This window comes from Hakea prostrata, chromosome 6 (assembly GCF_041222555.1).
Source record: "Hakea prostrata isolate BN-2017 chromosome 6, UWA_Hpros_2, whole genome shotgun sequence".
Classification (NCBI taxonomy): Eukaryota; Viridiplantae; Streptophyta; class Magnoliopsida; order Proteales; family Proteaceae; genus Hakea; species Hakea prostrata.
In genome coordinates, this window is record NC_142605.1 from 8420189 (window position 1) to 8437769 (window position 17581).

At 37.7% G+C, this 17581-nt stretch overlaps 1 protein-coding gene across 1 annotated transcript in view; it reads right to left on the reverse strand.

Annotated features, from left to right (window-relative positions):
* Nucleotides 1-17581, reverse strand: part of LOC149012199 (TOM1-like protein 1) — a 46681-nt gene that overhangs the window by 17909 nt on the left and 11191 nt on the right. Inside the window, exon 2 of the mRNA XM_089159474.1 lies at nucleotides 3908-4153. Within this exon, the coding sequence (XP_089015600.1) occupies nucleotides 3908-4153 (246 nt within the window). The remainder of the gene's footprint in view (nucleotides 1-3907; nucleotides 4154-17581) is intronic.

Here is a 17581-nt window from a genome sequence, read left to right on the forward strand (position 1 = left end):
CTATTTACCTAATTAGGAGATTTATGGAAAGGTATAAAGAGTGTAGGAAAGACCTTCTTGTGGTTTTTATTGACCTAGAAAAAGGTTATGCTAGAGTTCCTAGATCGTTAATTTGGTTAGTAATTGCAAAAAGAAGAGTCACAAGTAAATACGTGGACATAATTAAGGATATGTATGACGGTTCAGTGACAAGTGTAAGAACAGTGGGTGACAAAGTAATGAATTCCCAATTACAGTTGAGCAACATCAAGGATCAACTTTAAGGCCATATTTTTTTGCACTTGTAATGGATGAATTAACCAAAGACATTCAAAATGAAGTACCCTAATATATATTTTTTACTAATGATATTGTGTTGATAGATGAGACTCAAGTGGGGATTAACACCAAATTAGAATCATGGAGAGCAATTTTGCAATCAAGAGGCTTTAAACTAAGTAGAACGAAGACAGAATATCTAGTTTGTAACTTCGTCATCATTGGACAGACGATGAGGTGGTGAAACTTGACAATAAGGATACTCCTCAAAGTGATTATTTTAGGTACCTAGGTTCAATCATAAATAAAAAAGGTGATATAAAGGATGGTGTTTCCCAAAGAATTAAAATAGGGAGAATGAAGTGGAGAGGTGCGTCCATGGTCTTGTGTGGTTGACGTATTACATTAAAGCTTAAAGAAAAATTATAAAGAACTGTTGTTCAACTAAACTATGATGTACGGTGCAGTGTGTTTTGCTATTAAAAAGAATCATATAAATAACTCAATATAGCATAAATGAGGATGCTAGATAGATGAGTGGCAAAACTAGGACGGATAAGATAAGGAATGATCATATTAGAGTTGGTCTGAGAGTTTCTCTTCTAAGTGATAAGTTTCCATAAAGTCGTTTAAGGTGACACAGCCATGTTCAACGAAGACCTATAAATACCCCTATACGAAGAAGTGATACACTCTAAATTGAAGGAACTAGAAGAGCTAGGGGCAGACCTAAAATAACCTTAAAAAAAGTGGTGAAAAAGGATATGCATAGCTTAAGCCTTGTGTCTAACATGGCTCAAACAAAACTGATTGGAAGGCAACAATCCATGTAGCCAACCCCATTTAGTTGGGACAAGGCTTGTTGTGTTTTGTGGTGCTTGGAGATCAGATGAAAAAGTTATAATGGAGTTTTTTTATGATTGCATGAAAATGGAGCAAAAATGGGAGTGGTTCAGAGCTTTTGGCAAAGTTGATATAGCTTCTATTGTTTGTCCTCCACGGAACCCTTTTGATTCAAGCTTCTATAGTCATAGAGGTCATTATGAAATTTGTTTTTGTCAATTTGGGAATTATGAAAAGATTCTATTTCAAAAGCTCTAGTTAGTTTGAAGAATTAAGATTTTGATATTTAATGGACTGTCTCGATAAAAGATTCCATTTCAACTGATCCAGCGAAGCTGCACGTGAAATAAGTGGAAAAGATTCGAACATGAAAGAAGTTATTGGCCAACTGCAAGAAGTCTCAGTACATCAATGCTACACCAAATCGAACCTCTTAGGTAATTGCAGAAAAATCCTCAAACTTTTTCAAAAAAATCTAAAACACAATCAGGGTTTTGACAGCTATGCTTTCTTGGCCATAACTAGTTGTAAGAAGTTGTTAGATGAACTTTTTTTAAATTGGGTGTTTTTTTCAAAAGGAAGCCATCAAAACCTATTTCTACTTAACATAAGCAAAGGACGTCGATGAAATATCTATTTGATGTTCAATGACTTCGGATTGAAAAATGCTTAAGCAGTGCAGCATACAGAATTGTGGAATCCATTGATTAAAGGCATCATGGTTGCTGGGATTACTCACTGAAGAGGTAATTAATTCTTCAAACCTTAATTTTAATTTCTAGGCAGTAGGCAATGTTGAAAGACCAAAACATTGATGTTATCAAAGAAATTTGATTTTTCTAATTTTATATGATAACAAGTTGGGGCTCGTTTAGTGATTAGGGTTGCCCTTGCCTAAGTTGCATCTCAAATAGAAGCAAGGATTGAAATTCCTGAACTCTTGTTGTAACAAAAAATAGAGTATTAAGTAATACACGGAACTCCAGGTAGGGGTACCCCGCGGATGCAGGCAATTTGGCCGAACAATGTAAATCTGGTTTTGTGTGTCTACTTTGATTTTTGTTGCATATATTGGAATGTTTGAATTGTAGAGTGGTGCAACACTATCTAGTAAACCCACTAACCTTATGGCGTGTGGTAACCATTCAATATGTTGTTGGCAATCTTAAATTAGCAATTAAGGAAGCATCACCAGATTGAGAGAGTTCTGAGACACACAGACTCAGCACCCCCCGGGCGCACGCGCCCCCTTCCCCTTGGGTCATCCTGGGATTCACTCATATCCATCAAAGCCTTCCAAAAACTGCTCTAAACACACTATATAAAAACCAAATGCTTCACAATGTGCTCCATAAGTCAAGATAACCTTGTAACTATACCAAATGAACAAATTGCCCATCATTCAATAGTTGATTGTCTGACCATTCCAGCTATTCGAACTCATCAAAATCTGCTGCCAGATCATCCATATTGCTATAAGTGTTGCCAACAATGACAAAACAACTCCATAAGGCTACAAAGATCAAGTAGGAGCCAGTTCTTCCAAGGTTTCAAATCGAAACCGACTCAAAATGTGGAAATTAGAGTTAAATTCCAAATTTAAGATTTCTAGAGTTTAATGATGGAATTTAGAAGGGGCTTGGATCCACTTCATAACCATGAGAGAACAGAACCGATTGATGAATTGAAAGATCAGAATTGGATCTTCAAGGGAGAAACTGGTAACATCCAAATTTAGGGTTTCAATGGTGGCTTGAGGTTGTAAGTTGGGTCAACTGAAGGGGCTGTTATGGGGGTAAAACCCTAGGAATATGGAAGGATTCTGATGGGTGGAAAGGCTAGAACTGCAATATGAATAGTTTCTAGAGTTAGGTCTTCCTTGTGGCTTCTCTGAGAATCAAAAAGGAGGATGTAGGGGAGAAGATGAGTTGGATCTCCCAAGTAACAGAGTTCCCAAGGCAGCAACTTGTAGGCAGATCTATATAGAAGACTAACTCCACAGTCAAATAAAGGAAAGGTTCCAAACACCTAACACAAACACTCCTGGACTCTGAACCACCAGGAAGAAGCACTAGGACTTCAATCACCAAGCGCAATCCATTTTCTGGACTTTAAACACCAGAGAATGCTCTCACACAGAAGAAGGCAGCAGCCAAATTTGTTCAATACAGAGGAAATACAAAGGGGGTACATATAGGCTTTAATCAGCCTTACTAATGTCAAAAACAAAAATAGATTACCTAACTCAAATCTTGCTGGAATTGAATTCCTATGGCTAATGACTCAAACAAACTCACTGCATTGTTTCACTGAAATTTCAGTCACCGTTTCAGTATTTCACCCATTTCGGCAGTCTTAACCAAAACGGTGAAATGAGACAAGTTTCCAAACCTTGAATCAGATCGACACATTACCAGTATATACCTGATTAGCTTTTTACAACAAAAAGGGCGGAGATTGACACAAACATGATTGCCTACATTCCTATGGCTAAAATCACTATTACTACCGTGCTCAAAGAGGAAAGTGCAAACATAAAAAAATAAAAAAATAAAAAAAGTCAATTTATGGGTAGGGTAGGCTCATCCAATCTAATCAAATTTAAGAACTGAAGATCTAGATAGTAAGTCCCAATAAATGGATGACCTATAACTCCTCATATACAATATATGTAGAGCAATAGAATTATTTATGATTTCACAGGTTAAAGATTCAAAAAATAAACAAAAGCAGATTCTATTAGTTTCACACATCTACAGTTTATAGGAACAAAATTCTAGTCAAAGAACACCCTAACCAAAATTACCTTTAAGACATCTTGTTGTGGAGAAGATGATAAAACTGTTGAGAGAAGTTCAATGCTGTTGCGTGCCACATCAAATGCTTCCTTGGTTTGCTCAGCTGAAAATTTTTGTGTAGGAATGTCCTGGTGAATGTAGTGATCTAGAGTAGCATTTGATTCTGATTCCACAACTGAACGTGGTGGAGTAAATATTGGAGCCAAACTCTCATTATCACGCCCAGGAAACCGAATGCCTCTGGATTTCAAACTCTGAAATAGGAGGTCGGGGCAAAATACAAATAAATAACAGGAAAAAGAGCAAAAAATGTCAGATCAGAATGCAGAACAAAAACTCACAACTTTTCATTTAACAGAAACCTCAAAATTACATACATATTATTACCAAATAAAAGGTGCATAAAATGCAATCTACACTAAATCCGGATTAAATCAGGATCATGAATCAGTGCGTCCAAACCCCAGCCACAATGAAATTCTATTTCTAACATCTATGAAATTTTGTAAAATATTTTTAGCTTAAGTCATCCACAAAGAACTTCCAGAAGTTCCATTGGCCTAATAATAAAATTTTTCAAATTTTTCATCCAAGCCCACCATGTGATACAAATTTTCTTGTATATATACAACACAATCATCAATTGACGAATGTTTTTAAGCACTTGTCATCAATTTGTTTTTCCAAGGGCCAGGTTCTATTTGGGTCAAAATTTTACACATGAATGGGTGAGACTTTACTAACCTTAGTGAAATGTAGTTGTGTAACAGAATACGATATGGCAGCCTATGCCTGCAATCCTCCTGTCTATTTTCTTTCAAGAAGTAACAATATTTATAACTTCATAGAAGCTTCTAACCATAGTTGTCAAGGCATTGCCTAGGCAGCATTTAAGCATTCCAGACACTTTGGTGTTAGACCTCCACACAATGCTTTGTACCCTAGTTGAGCATTGCCTGAAACACCCCCACCCCCTTCTTTTCTCTGATGCCTCGCTCGCATAAATGCTGTCAACTATCCTTCTAATCTTCATTTGAAGCAAAACACTCGCACAAGCACGAGAAGGGAGGCGATAAGTGTGTGTGCAAGTGTGTGTGTGTGTGTGTGTGTGAGAGAGAGAGAGAGAGAGAAGGGGGTAGAGAGACAGCAATACCAATTTATAAACTAAGGTAAGAGTGTAAGACAACGAGAGATCAATCAGATGGAAAAATTGAAATGTCAAATTATATGTCTATACTGTGACGGTATCAGAATCTATGAATTCACACGCCAGTGATGGATGCAATTTTCATGAAAATAGTCATAGTGATACGTAAAACAAAAAGGAGGGAAAAGAGATAGCAAACGATAATATGATAGGGTTGGCCTTACTGGCAAAGCCATGATGCCTTTCTCAAAAAGAGAACTTGGAAACAAATCAAATTGAAAATTCATTTAAATTAAAAATCCAGCCATTCACCCCAAAAAAAAAATCCAGCCAACAACAACAATAAGCCTTGTCCCAACTAAATGGGGTCGGCTACATGGATTCTTGCCCTCCAATCAGTTCTGTTTCGAGGCCATGCTAGATACAAGGCCTAAGCTATACATATCCTTTCTCACCACTTCTCCTAAGGTTATTTTAGGTCTACCCCTAGCTCTTCTAGTTCCTTCAATATGGATCATATCACTTCTCCGTATAGGGGCATTTATAGGTCTCCGTTGAACGTAGTCGTGCCACCTCAAACGACTTTCTTGAAGTTTATCACTTATGGCAGCAACTCCCAGACCAACTCTAATATGATCATTTCTTATCTTATCCATCCTAGTTTTGCCACTCATCCATCTTAGTATCCTCATTTCTGCTACACTGAGTTTATTCATATGATTCTTTTTAACAGCCCAACACTCTACACCGTACATCATAGCTGGTCGAACAACGGTCCTATAAAATTTTCCTTTAAGCTTTAATGGAATACGCCAATCACATTCTCGGACGCACCTCTCCACTTCATCCACCCTATTTTAATTCTTTAGGAAACCTCATCCTCTAAATCACCTCTTTTACTTATGATTGAACCTAAGTACCTAAAACAATCACTCTAAGGAATCTCTTTATCGTCAAATATCACCACCTCTTCATCTTTCCGATCATAACTAAAGTTACAAACTAGATATTCTGTCTTTGATCTACTAAGTTTAAAGCCTTTTGATTCCAAAGCTACTCTCCATGATTCTAATTTGGTATTCATCCCCACTTGGGTCTCATCAATCAACACAATATCATCCGCAAAAAGCATACACCAGGGGACCTCATCTTGAATGTCTTTGGCTAATTCATCCATTACCAATGCAAATAGATATGGGCTTAAAGTTGACCCTTGATGTAACCCAACTGTTATCGGGAATTCATTATTTTGTCCCCCCACTATTCTAACACTAGTCAGTGAACCATCATACATATCCTTAACTATATCTACATATTTACTTACAACACTTATTTTTTCTAGTACTTGCCAAATTAACACTTTAGGGACTCTATCATAAGCTTTTTCTAGGTCAATAAATACCATATGAAGGTCTTTCCTACATTCTCTATACCTTTCCATAAGTCTCCTAATTAGGTAAATAGCCTCCGTTGTAGATCTTCCCGGCATAAACCCAAATTGGTTCTCCGAAACTGTAGTTAAGTGTCTCAAACGGGTTTCAATTATTCTTTCCCATAACTTCATCGTATGGCTCATCAATTTAATGCCCCTATAGTTATTATAACTTTGAATATCTCCTTTATTTTTGTAAATTGGAACCACAACACTTCTCCTCCATTCATCTGGCATTTTCCCTGTGCTCATAATCTTATTAAACAACTTAGTCAACCAAACTAGTCCATGGGTTCCTAACCTTTTCCATACTTCAATTGGGATTTCATCAGGACCTTGAGTCTTGCCGAGTTCCATCCTCCTTAAAGCTTTTTTTACTTCGGACATCGAAATTCTACGTATATAAGTTTGGACATTGGTGCCTTGGTGAAAGGTATAATTGTCCGAAACATAAGTGCTTGAAGAATGCTCATTTAGTAAACTAGAGAAGTAGGTTTCCCATCTTTTCTTAATGTCCTCCTCACAAACTAATACTTTACCATCTCCATTTTTAATACATTTAACATGGTCAAAATCTCTACTCTTTCTATCCCTCATCTTAGCTATCTTATAAATAGATTTTTCCCCTTCCTTCATGCCCAACTTATTGTATAACTCTTCATACTTCTTTTCCTTTGCTTTTCCCGCAATTTTCTTAGCTTCATTTCTATCCAACCTATACCTTTGAAGATCCTCAACATCCTTAGTTCTTTGCCATGTCTTAAAACTAGCTTTTTCATTCCTAATGACAGCTTGAACCTCACTATCCCACCACCACGTCTCTCTATAAGAATGGAGCTTTCCTTTTGATTCACCTAAAACATCTTCTTTAGCCACCTTCTTAATACACATAGCCATCTCATTCCACATTGCATTGGTATCCCCTTTAAAATCCCATTTTCCTTGTTTGACTACTTCATTAACGAAGGATTTAGAGTACTCTCTTTTCAAATTCCACCATCTTATTCTAGGATAGTTTACCTTAGACCTTTTATGTGTTCTTGGGACCATGGTGGGAGATCTCGTGAGATATCTCGCTTTTTGTGAGGTGCGAGACAAGATCTCTGGCGATATCTGCGAGATTGTAGATCTCGCTCGAGATCTCGCCCATCTTGAGAGATCTCGCCAATATCTCGGCGAGATCTCGCTAACGGGTTTATTTTAGCTGCTTTAGGGGCTTTTTAAAGCCCTTGTCTCTCTCTCTCCTCTATCTCGCTGGAAGCATCATTTTGGCCGGAAAACTTGATTTTTGGCCGGAATTTGGCCAGAATTTGTTGGGGATTCAACATAGCCCCCCACCCCTCAACAACAACAAATTCAAGCATATCTGTCACGACCCCAGTTTTCACATGCTTGGTGGGGCCCACATCATGGACGTTTAACTAGGGCACGTGACAGATCCTTCCTTTATCAACCTATTTATAACTACTAAAACAAAATGCTAAACTAAACATTCTCAATAACAAACAAACAACTTGTTTGACAGTTTGACTCATAAACATATGTACACAGTCTAAAGTCATGTCATGTTTACATTTAACCTTTCAACAGTGTCTAGTAAATTACGTACAGTCTCAAAGAAATATATACATTCACAGTTTAGTCAAACTAACATCAGTTACAACAAAAAGAAAGGAAAAGTTTTCCATCTTCTACTTTAAAATGCACTATCAAGTGGCAGCACCTTTGCCCTTGTCATATACCTGTGGACCTGTCAACATTTTCAATAATGAGCTTTGCGGCCCAGTAAGCAATATAGACAACCATGTAATTAAGTCAGGCAGTTCATCATGCATCAATAATCACATCAGAATCATATAACATCATACATTCCAATTTTTCCTTTCGTTTGTTTTTCTTTTGCCTTTATCCTTTTCCTGTTCCTTTTTCCTTTTCTTTTCTTTTCATTTCTGTTATCTGACATTATAGTCTTGAGCCTAGACAAATCCAGAGGATGCACATTTCTCTTCACCACCGAAGTGGCTTCTGTCCCTTCACCACCGAAGTGGCTTCTGGTCCCTTCACCACCGAAGTGGCTTCGTCTCTTCACCACCGAAGTGGCTTCGTCCCTTCACCACCGAAGTGGCTTCAATCTCTTCACCACCGAAGTGGCTTCTAGGCACAAGGCCTTGTACACCTCGTGATTTGCCATCGGCCCAGACTCATTCTTTTCACTTTTCAGTCTTGCTTCATGCCCCCCCATTTGGGTACATTTAAGCACCAGGACTTCCAGAAGCCATTACATTTTCTTTTATTTTTCTTTTACTCTTTTCATATTCAATTCATCATTGCATTACCATGCTCTGTTTATCTCAATGTATCCTTTTATTTCAATCATTATTCAGTCTCATCTGAACACAGTTCATGCAATTCAATCATTTAAATATGAGAGCATGTTAATTATACATTTAACAAGCATAAACATCATTTCAAATTCATGATTAACATTTCAAGAATACTATCAGCATTCTAATTCAAGTAGTTCAATCAAGACATTAAGCTGTCATCCAATTCCATACATTTTTGTTCAATACACAAAGACATATATCATGCACTTTCCATAATTTGCATCGACAAATAAACAAAATAGATTTCATGTCATCATGTGAATGTTACATATCTATTAAATGAAATCACCTACTTAACATACATAGGTTGGTCAATATCACTTACCTGTCACTGTTCCATGTGTGTGTGTTTTGACCCTGGTTCCGTTAAAAATCCGTTCTCGCTCTTGTACCTCAAATAACTACTGTCTATTTTGAATATGCGGGAACCAACGGGAGTTTTCTTTTTTCTTCCTTTTTTGTATTTTCTCTCTCCTACTTTCTCTCCTCTTTCTCTCTCCTCCCCACGGTCTTCCTCTTCTCTCTCCTCTTCCTTTAATGGCTGCCCTCTTCTCTTTGATTTTTCACTTTTCTCTTTCCACTTCTCCCCTCCACTCGTTCTCTCTCTTACCTTAATTCTTCTTCTACACGGAAATCTGAAATCTAAAATCTCCTCTGTTCCTCAACTCACCTCACGCACAACTCACCTCTTCCAAGTCTACTCTCTCTCTCCTTTAATGACCTCCACCCACTTTCTCTTTCTCTCTGATTTCTCTCCTCTGCATTAATTATTCACTTCCACTCCTTCTCTCTCCTCTTGCTCACTTCTTCACTTCTCCACTTCTCCACTCCTCCTCTACGTTTATAATTCTCTAGCTTTAATGGCTTCTTCTCTCTCTTAATCTTTCTGCTTCTTCTATTTGTCTTCTCTCCCCACGTTCCACTTCTTCTCTCACCTGCTACACTCTTTAATGCCCTCTGTACTTGTCTTTCTCTTTTCTTCCATTTCTCTCCCTGTTGTTATGTCTCACGCACAAAGGTAATCAGATAATATGTTTTTCATCTTAATCTCCCTTTTAACACCTCCTTCTCATTTCTTTAAATTCTACCACGTAACTAGGAGGTGGGGTAAAGATATCACCTCCTCCCTCCCTATCTCTCCTTAATCGGTTAAGAATTATATATTGTAGATATATAGATATAACATATATATAATCTATATATTTAATTAAATGATCAATGGGCTTTGTTATGGGCTTGTGGGCCCGTTTTAAGGTGCGAATATTAATACCTCCCGGTCCAGAAAATTATCCTGATCATTTCCCCATTTTCATTTCAGTCTAATTCAACTGTTGTGGGACCCACAAACGATGTCTGACCTCGACCAAATATCAATTGGAATATAGCCTCAATTAAACTATCCTTTAACTACACTCAGATCATTTGATTAAACCAATCATCAGATCCTTTAATAATCTTAAAGACTAACACATCCACACACCATAATAAAATAATAATATAAAAATGTGGGGCATCACAATATTTGTAGTGATTCAAGGGATCTTCAAGAAATGTAAGATTTTCCTCCAAATTTTATTTTTTTCAAATATAAGGTTCTACAATGATTGTATAAGTGTGGTATAAATATATGTTGATGATCAAGCTTTGATCTACACTTTCATGGAAAAAATTTTAATTTTCTGTTATTTTTTATTTTTTTTTTTTTGAATTTTCGTATTTAAAAAATATGTTAACTAAAAAATTAAAATTAAAGATTATAAATAAATACTTACGATATGAATGTGATTATTATTTATGTTAAACTAAATTTAAAGGGCTACAATCTCATGTATTAATATTTTGATTATCATGCTTGCTGTATTTATTTTTAATTTTTTTATTTAAATAATTAAATAAAATAATTATAAAAAATAATATTTTATTAAAAAATTCTCTTTTTTTTTTTAAATGATGGTTATATTATGTAGTTTATTTTAAAAATACAAACATGTCTTATTAAGTATTGTATATATGTTATCTTAGAACAACGGGTGTGTTTTGTTGTTTTATAAATTATTTTTACATAAAATAATATGTTATTAAAAATTTATCTGTTTTTTTTTTTTAAATGATGCTCATATTATGTAGTTTATTTTAAAAATACAAACATGTTTGTTTGAGCACTGTATATATGTTATCTTAGAACAAAGTGTGTGTTTTGTTGTTTTATAAATTGTTTTTACATGTTTTTATGTATCTAAAAATTATCTAATGATTATTTGGGACATTCATGTATGTATTTCAGACTTTCAGTGCTGTACATTTGAATATTAAATGGCAACTAGTGGGAGTCGCGGCACTGGTAGTGGGACTCAGGACATTGCTTGGCAACATGGGGATCCACTGACTACTGACAAGAAGAAATCCCGATGCAAGTATTGCCTCAAGACTTTGAACTCTGGTGGTTCAACCAGATTAAAGCAACATATGGCTGGTGGTTACAAAGATGTTTCCAAGTGTCCCAAGGTTCCTTATGAAGTGCAAAAAGCAATTGCAGCAACTTTAAGGGGAGGGAAACAAAAAAAGGACGAGATGGCACAAAAGCAAAGGGAATTTGATGATACAGTGCTATCTAGACCTATTCTTGATGTTGATGAGGAGTCAAACGACGATGAAGAGAGGAGGGTTATCGGTGTTGAGTCACGAGTTGAATGGAGATAGATGAAGGCTACAATGGAAGCTAGCAGACAGCCCTTACATGCTAAGAGTGTGAGGCAATATGAACAGACAAGGGGAGCAGGTGGTTAGGGGTCAGGGGCATCCATGCCACCTAGACATAGTTTTCAGGGAACTGAGACTGAGAAGACCGAAAGGAGGAGGAGGAAGACTAGACATTATGATTCCACATTTGACCAAGACCCCTCCCTCTTCAACTAACAAGACATCTATCAAAGAAGCATTCTATATATGTTTGTTGGAGGTAGAGAAGGCAGTAGGGAAGAGGAAGCTAGGTTGGCGATCAGCAAATTCATGCTCTACAACAACATTGCACCCAATGTAGCCAAAACACCATACTATCAGGGGATGATCAATGCAGTTGCTAGGGCAGGTGTAGGGGTTAAAGGCCCAAGTGCTTGGGAAGTAATGAATAAATATTTACCCAATGTAAAGCAGGAGGTGGATGAATACATTGGTTCATTAAAGGAAAAGTGGAGTACATATGGTGTTATTGTCACGGCTAATGGATGGACTGGTCCTACTAGACAGTCCATTAATTTCATTGCAAGCTGCAATGGAAAGACAGCCTTCCTTAAGTCAGTGGATGCCTCAGATAAGATCAAAGATGCTGACTACCTTTACAAGCTTCTTAGGTAGGTGGTCTTCGAGGTAGGGCCAAAGAATGTTGTCCAAATTGTCACAGATAATGGTGCTAACTTCAAAAAAGCTGGAGAAATGTTGATGAGGAAGAAGAGCAGCAGGATCCACCTCTTTTAGACACCATGTGCAGCTCATTCGATTGATCTTATGTTGAAGGACTTAAGGAAAAGAAAGTCAATCAATACTGTGGTTGAGAGGGCTAGAAGGGTTAGTAATTTTATTTATAACCATGGTTATGTGCTGAAGATGATGAGGAACCACTGTAAGGGTGATCTAGTCAGACCTGGATTGACTAGATTCGCCACCAACTATGTAGCTCTGAAAAGCTTCCAGAAGAAAGTGGTGGGTCTTCGGCACATGTTTGCAAGTGAGGAGTGGTTTGGTTGGCGTGGATCTAGCCATCCTGATGCAGTACTAGCCCAACAAACCATTGTTGATTATTCCTTTTGGAGGCAGCTGAATAGGACACTGGGCATTATAGAGCCTATTGTTTGTTTTAAGGATGGTGGATTCGGAGAAGAAGCCCACAATGCCCCACATATATGCTGCCCTCCAACAAATGAAAGAATTGGTTAGAGCTGCTGCCCCTAACACCTTCAAATCCTACGAGAGGATCATCAATAATAGATGGGAGATGCACTTGATGCATCCTTTGCACTTGGCTGGTGAGTCACTTTTAAGTCTTTAAGTTTTTTTGTATACTTTAATTTACATTCTTTATTTGTTATAACTTATAATTTACAAAGTAAACAACCAAATCACTAAGTCACTAACCAAATTTTTTATTTCCACAATGCAAGCTTACTACCTCAACTCAAAGTACCATTACAAGAATGATCTGGGGTTTGATGTACAGTTGATGACTACGGTGCAAGAGGTGGTGGAGAAGCTTGTGTCAAATCCCGTCATGCAAGGGACCATTAATGGAGAGGTGAGAACTTATTCAATTGTTTCTTCAACTTCTTGCATTAGTGCATTAAGCATATACATAATAGGATAATACAATAATTGAAGAATTGGTGTACGGATCAAGGAGTTCAAGGATGCCTCTAGGAGTTTTGGAAAGCCTTCTGCAGTTGCAACTAGGCAAAAAACTGATCCTAGTAAATAGTCCTCTACTCTATAAGTTATTAAGTCTAAAAGTCTATAGACTATAAATCTATAAATGATAACTGATAAGTTACATAAATATAAAGATTTACTTGCCTAATGCATTCTTATTTTTGGTTATGCAGCTGACTGGAGGGTGTTATATGGAACTAGTGCGCCAAATCTCAGGGACATAGCAATTAAAGTACTCTCACAAACTTGCTCATCCTCTGGTTGTGAGAGGAACTGGAGCACCTTCTCGCTCATCCATAGTAAGGCACGGAACAGATTGGGGAGTAAGAGGCTCGAGGACTTAGTATATGTGCATTACAACATGAGATTGAAAGTAGGGGCACATAAAAGATGATATAGATGACGACAATCGTGAACCGATTGAGTTAACTGATGTATTCCACGAGCCCCCCGCAGAAGATGAGGAAGATGATGTCATATATCAGTGGGTTGGGGATCGAGGTGGCCCGCTCCTGATGGGCCCGGGAGGGCAGCCGGATCCTACCATTGCTGCTACTATGGGCCCAGATGCTGTGGCTAAGCACGTATCTTCTGATGAGGGTCAGGCTGCTGCAACGACATCAGAAGGACGACCAACTGCACCATTTGAGGAGCCACCTGGTCGACTTGAAACAACTGAGGTGACAACTAGTAGTGGGGATTCAAATGATGCCGATGATACCAGAGGGCCAAGTGGCCCAAGTTAGCCATCGAGTTCAAGTCATGGAGGCAGTCAGGCTGGTCGTGTTTCTGATGGAAGTCAGCATCAACAAAGGGAGTCACCTGACTCACCTCCATCAGGTTCGAGTCATCCGACACATGCGACCCACAGTTCCCCTATATCTCGGACTTATGCTAGGAGTAGGAAGAGCAGATCAAACCAGGGGCAGGGGCAACCGAATGATGATGCGAGCATGCATGATCTTGAATTCAACATGGGAAGCATGAGCCTAGATCATGGTCAGAGTGATTCACAACAGCAGAGTTTGAACAGTTGGCAGTCATCGGGGTACCAATACGGGGATCACTCCACCGAGTCAGATTACAGTGGGTATTCTTCTTATGGAGGTCATATTATTCCTCAAGACCCTGCACCTAGAGAGTACACATATGGGAGTGAAGGTGGGTTGTTAACTGAGTGGTTTAGAAACCCCTACCCAAATACTCAACAACAATATGAACAACCACAACAACAATGGCTCTTTCACCCACCCACGATTGACGGTTATCCCAGAGTGCTATTCCTCCAGTATTCTGACATGGAGACATCAGTTCCATATAAACCGATATGTGACATACTTCAGTGATGGATTGACTTGGGAGTCATATGTGGCCACCGTTCAGAATCAATTGATGCAGAATGCTGAGTGATACTCATACAGTCATACTCTTAGTCTTAGTCTTGTAAGTTGTAAGTTGTAATTTTGAGTTTTGACATTCTTAGTCTTAAGACTCTTAGTCTTGTAAGTTGTAAGTTGTAATCTTCTTAATTCTTATGGTTGTAAAATTTTGAAGACATTTAAGTATTTAACAATTTATTACTTTGAATCTTTGATAGTTTGAACTTTGATCACTTGTTGACTTGAATACTTGATGTGTAATGTTATTGTATTTGATACTTGATAGTTGATACTTGATAGTTGATAAATGATAATTCATTAACTTGAATTACTTGATATCTTTACATTACAATATTACATGTTGTCTCTGTCTCTCTGACTCTCTAAGACTCTAAGAGACTAAGACTCTAAGTCTCTAACCTTGCATTTCACAAAATTTCGGTTTTACACATAGGGTCAACTTAGGAGACATAGTTAGGGTTATTTTCTCACAAATCTAAGGCCACCAATGTGTTCAAAAGGCTTTAAAAAGGCTAAATACCAAGTTTCAATCCAACCAGAGCCCTAAAACCCACCGAGATGGGCCACCGAGACTACCGCCATTTTTTGGTAGATCTCGACCAAGATCTCGCTTTTCTTCAGTGGCAAGATCTCGCTCAAGAGCAAGATCTCTCACCATGCTTGGGACTAAGCACATATCCAAGACCACAAGTCTATGTTGTCCAGTTAAGCTTTCCCCCGGTATCACCTTGCAATCCTTGCACAACAATCTATCAGTCCTTTTAGTTAGGAAGAAATCTATTTAGCTTCTATGCTGTCCACTTTTGAAGGTAATTAAATGTTCATCTCTCTAATAGTATACCTATTTTATAGGCTAACAAGTAATTATGAAACCTTCTATAACTTCTACATCCCATGTACATCACTTTACACTTACAACATAACTCCTCAACTACTATAACTATACAAATTAATAATTAACTTGTTTATTTATAAATAATATAAACAAGGGTAGACAAGCACTCTTCTTAGATCGTCACAAAATGAAAACTACCTCCCTCAATTTTTGGAGATGACATGCACCCATCCTTTTACTTTTAGAACCTGTTAGTCACCCTAATGTCAATTTTTACTGGTAAGTGGTTAAATAAATTATGATTTACCCTTGACATTGGTAAAAGACTAAAATACCCCTTGACTAAGAGTCTAAGACTACCTAAATGGCAAAAGTACCCCTAAACTATTCAATACCTACCGGCATTTTTAGCCCTTTTACCCATTTGTTCATTTTGGATAAAAGATGTGGGTGAAGGAACACCCCCTTCACCCATCTTAAGAGGGCAACTGAAACAGAAAAGCAAATAAGCACAAACCCACCTAATTGTTTTCATTTTTCTGTTTCTTTTCTACAGCATTGAGAAATGCCATGTGAGTGGATCGTGTTACAAACTGGTGGTTAGATCTCCAACCCTGGTTGATCAGGAAAAGGAACTACAAGTTAAAAACATAAAAGGTATTTCTAAGAAATTGTGCAAATCCACATGGACATTTCTCTTTGATTCAAAACCAGATCTGAAGCATCATTACTGTAACAGAAAGGCAGAGGTAATGGGTCCAAGGTTGTCAAGGTGTCCGCCTAGGGGGCTGCCTTGTCGCCTTGGCCATTTTTGGGTCAAGGTGATTTGGTGTCGCCTTGTCACCTTACTTGGTGTTGCCTTGGTTCTCGTTGCCTTCTATCGCCTAGCATCACCTTGTCACCTTCACAACCATGAATGGGTCTAACACTAGGTTGAGGTTTTTCTCAGCCATGGATACTGAAAGCCTGTACAGATTCCAACATAGAGGAACAAACGGAAGTAGAGTGCAAGTCTCGCAGTCTAAATCCAAAATCTACAATTAATTTTAGTGATGCTTCCTTTTTTAATTGTGAATTGTTTTGGTTTGTAGGAGTTCCATTGTTGGCCATCACGCATTTAACCATTAGAGTAGGTGCTCTAAGAGTTGAAAAAGTGTTGTCTTTAGGGATGAGGACATCAGTGGCAGTTCCGAGTTTACCAACAACGTCTGCATTGAAATCATCCCACGACAGCATCTATGTGGATGGATGATGAGTTCGGAGGTTATCGGATTGCTAGGGCCCTATGGTTCGACGAGGAGCACTACTTATAAAAAGTTTGTCATGTTATTTTCCTTAATCTTAGTGGGTTAGGTAATAGTTTGCTATTGAATTTTTTTTAATTTTATGTTTTGAGTCTTGTGGGCTGGCTGGGCCTAGAGTGTATTTTGGCCCAATTTTGAATTAGTTTGGGTTTGGGTTATATTTGCTACTTAAGTTGGGGTTATTTTGGGAATTAAGCATGTAGGTTGGGAGGGATTAATTATATTATTTAAATCTTGTAAGGGACTCATTTTTGGCAACATGAATGAGTGAAAATATTATAAGATTTCTCTCTCTCTTGCACAAGTTTCTTTCTTGGTGTGGATTCTTCTCTTTCTCGGGTAAGTTCTTCTTCCCTTCTTCTATTTTCTCTCTTGCGTGGATCAGCTTTCTCTCTTCTTCTTTTCTTCTGCATATTTGCTTTCTTCTCTCTCTCTCTCTCTCTCTCTCTCTCTCTCTCTCTCTCTCTCTCTCTCTCTCTCTCTCTCTCTCTCTCTCTCTCTTTTCCCCTTTCTATTGATTCTTTCTATTCTTCTTCTCTCAGTTTTCTTTTTTTTTCTTTCTTCCTCTTTCCCTGCTATTCTGTCTGTCAGAATTTTCTTTATTCTCTATCGTACCTTTTTTTTATTTTTTCTTTTCTGTCTCTCCTTCTCTATTATCACTTCTAGTATAACAATCTTCTTGTGGTTCTCCATTCTAACCCTATTGTCCATTCATGGGTCTCACCATTGCTTAGGAATATTTTCTTTCTAATATTTAT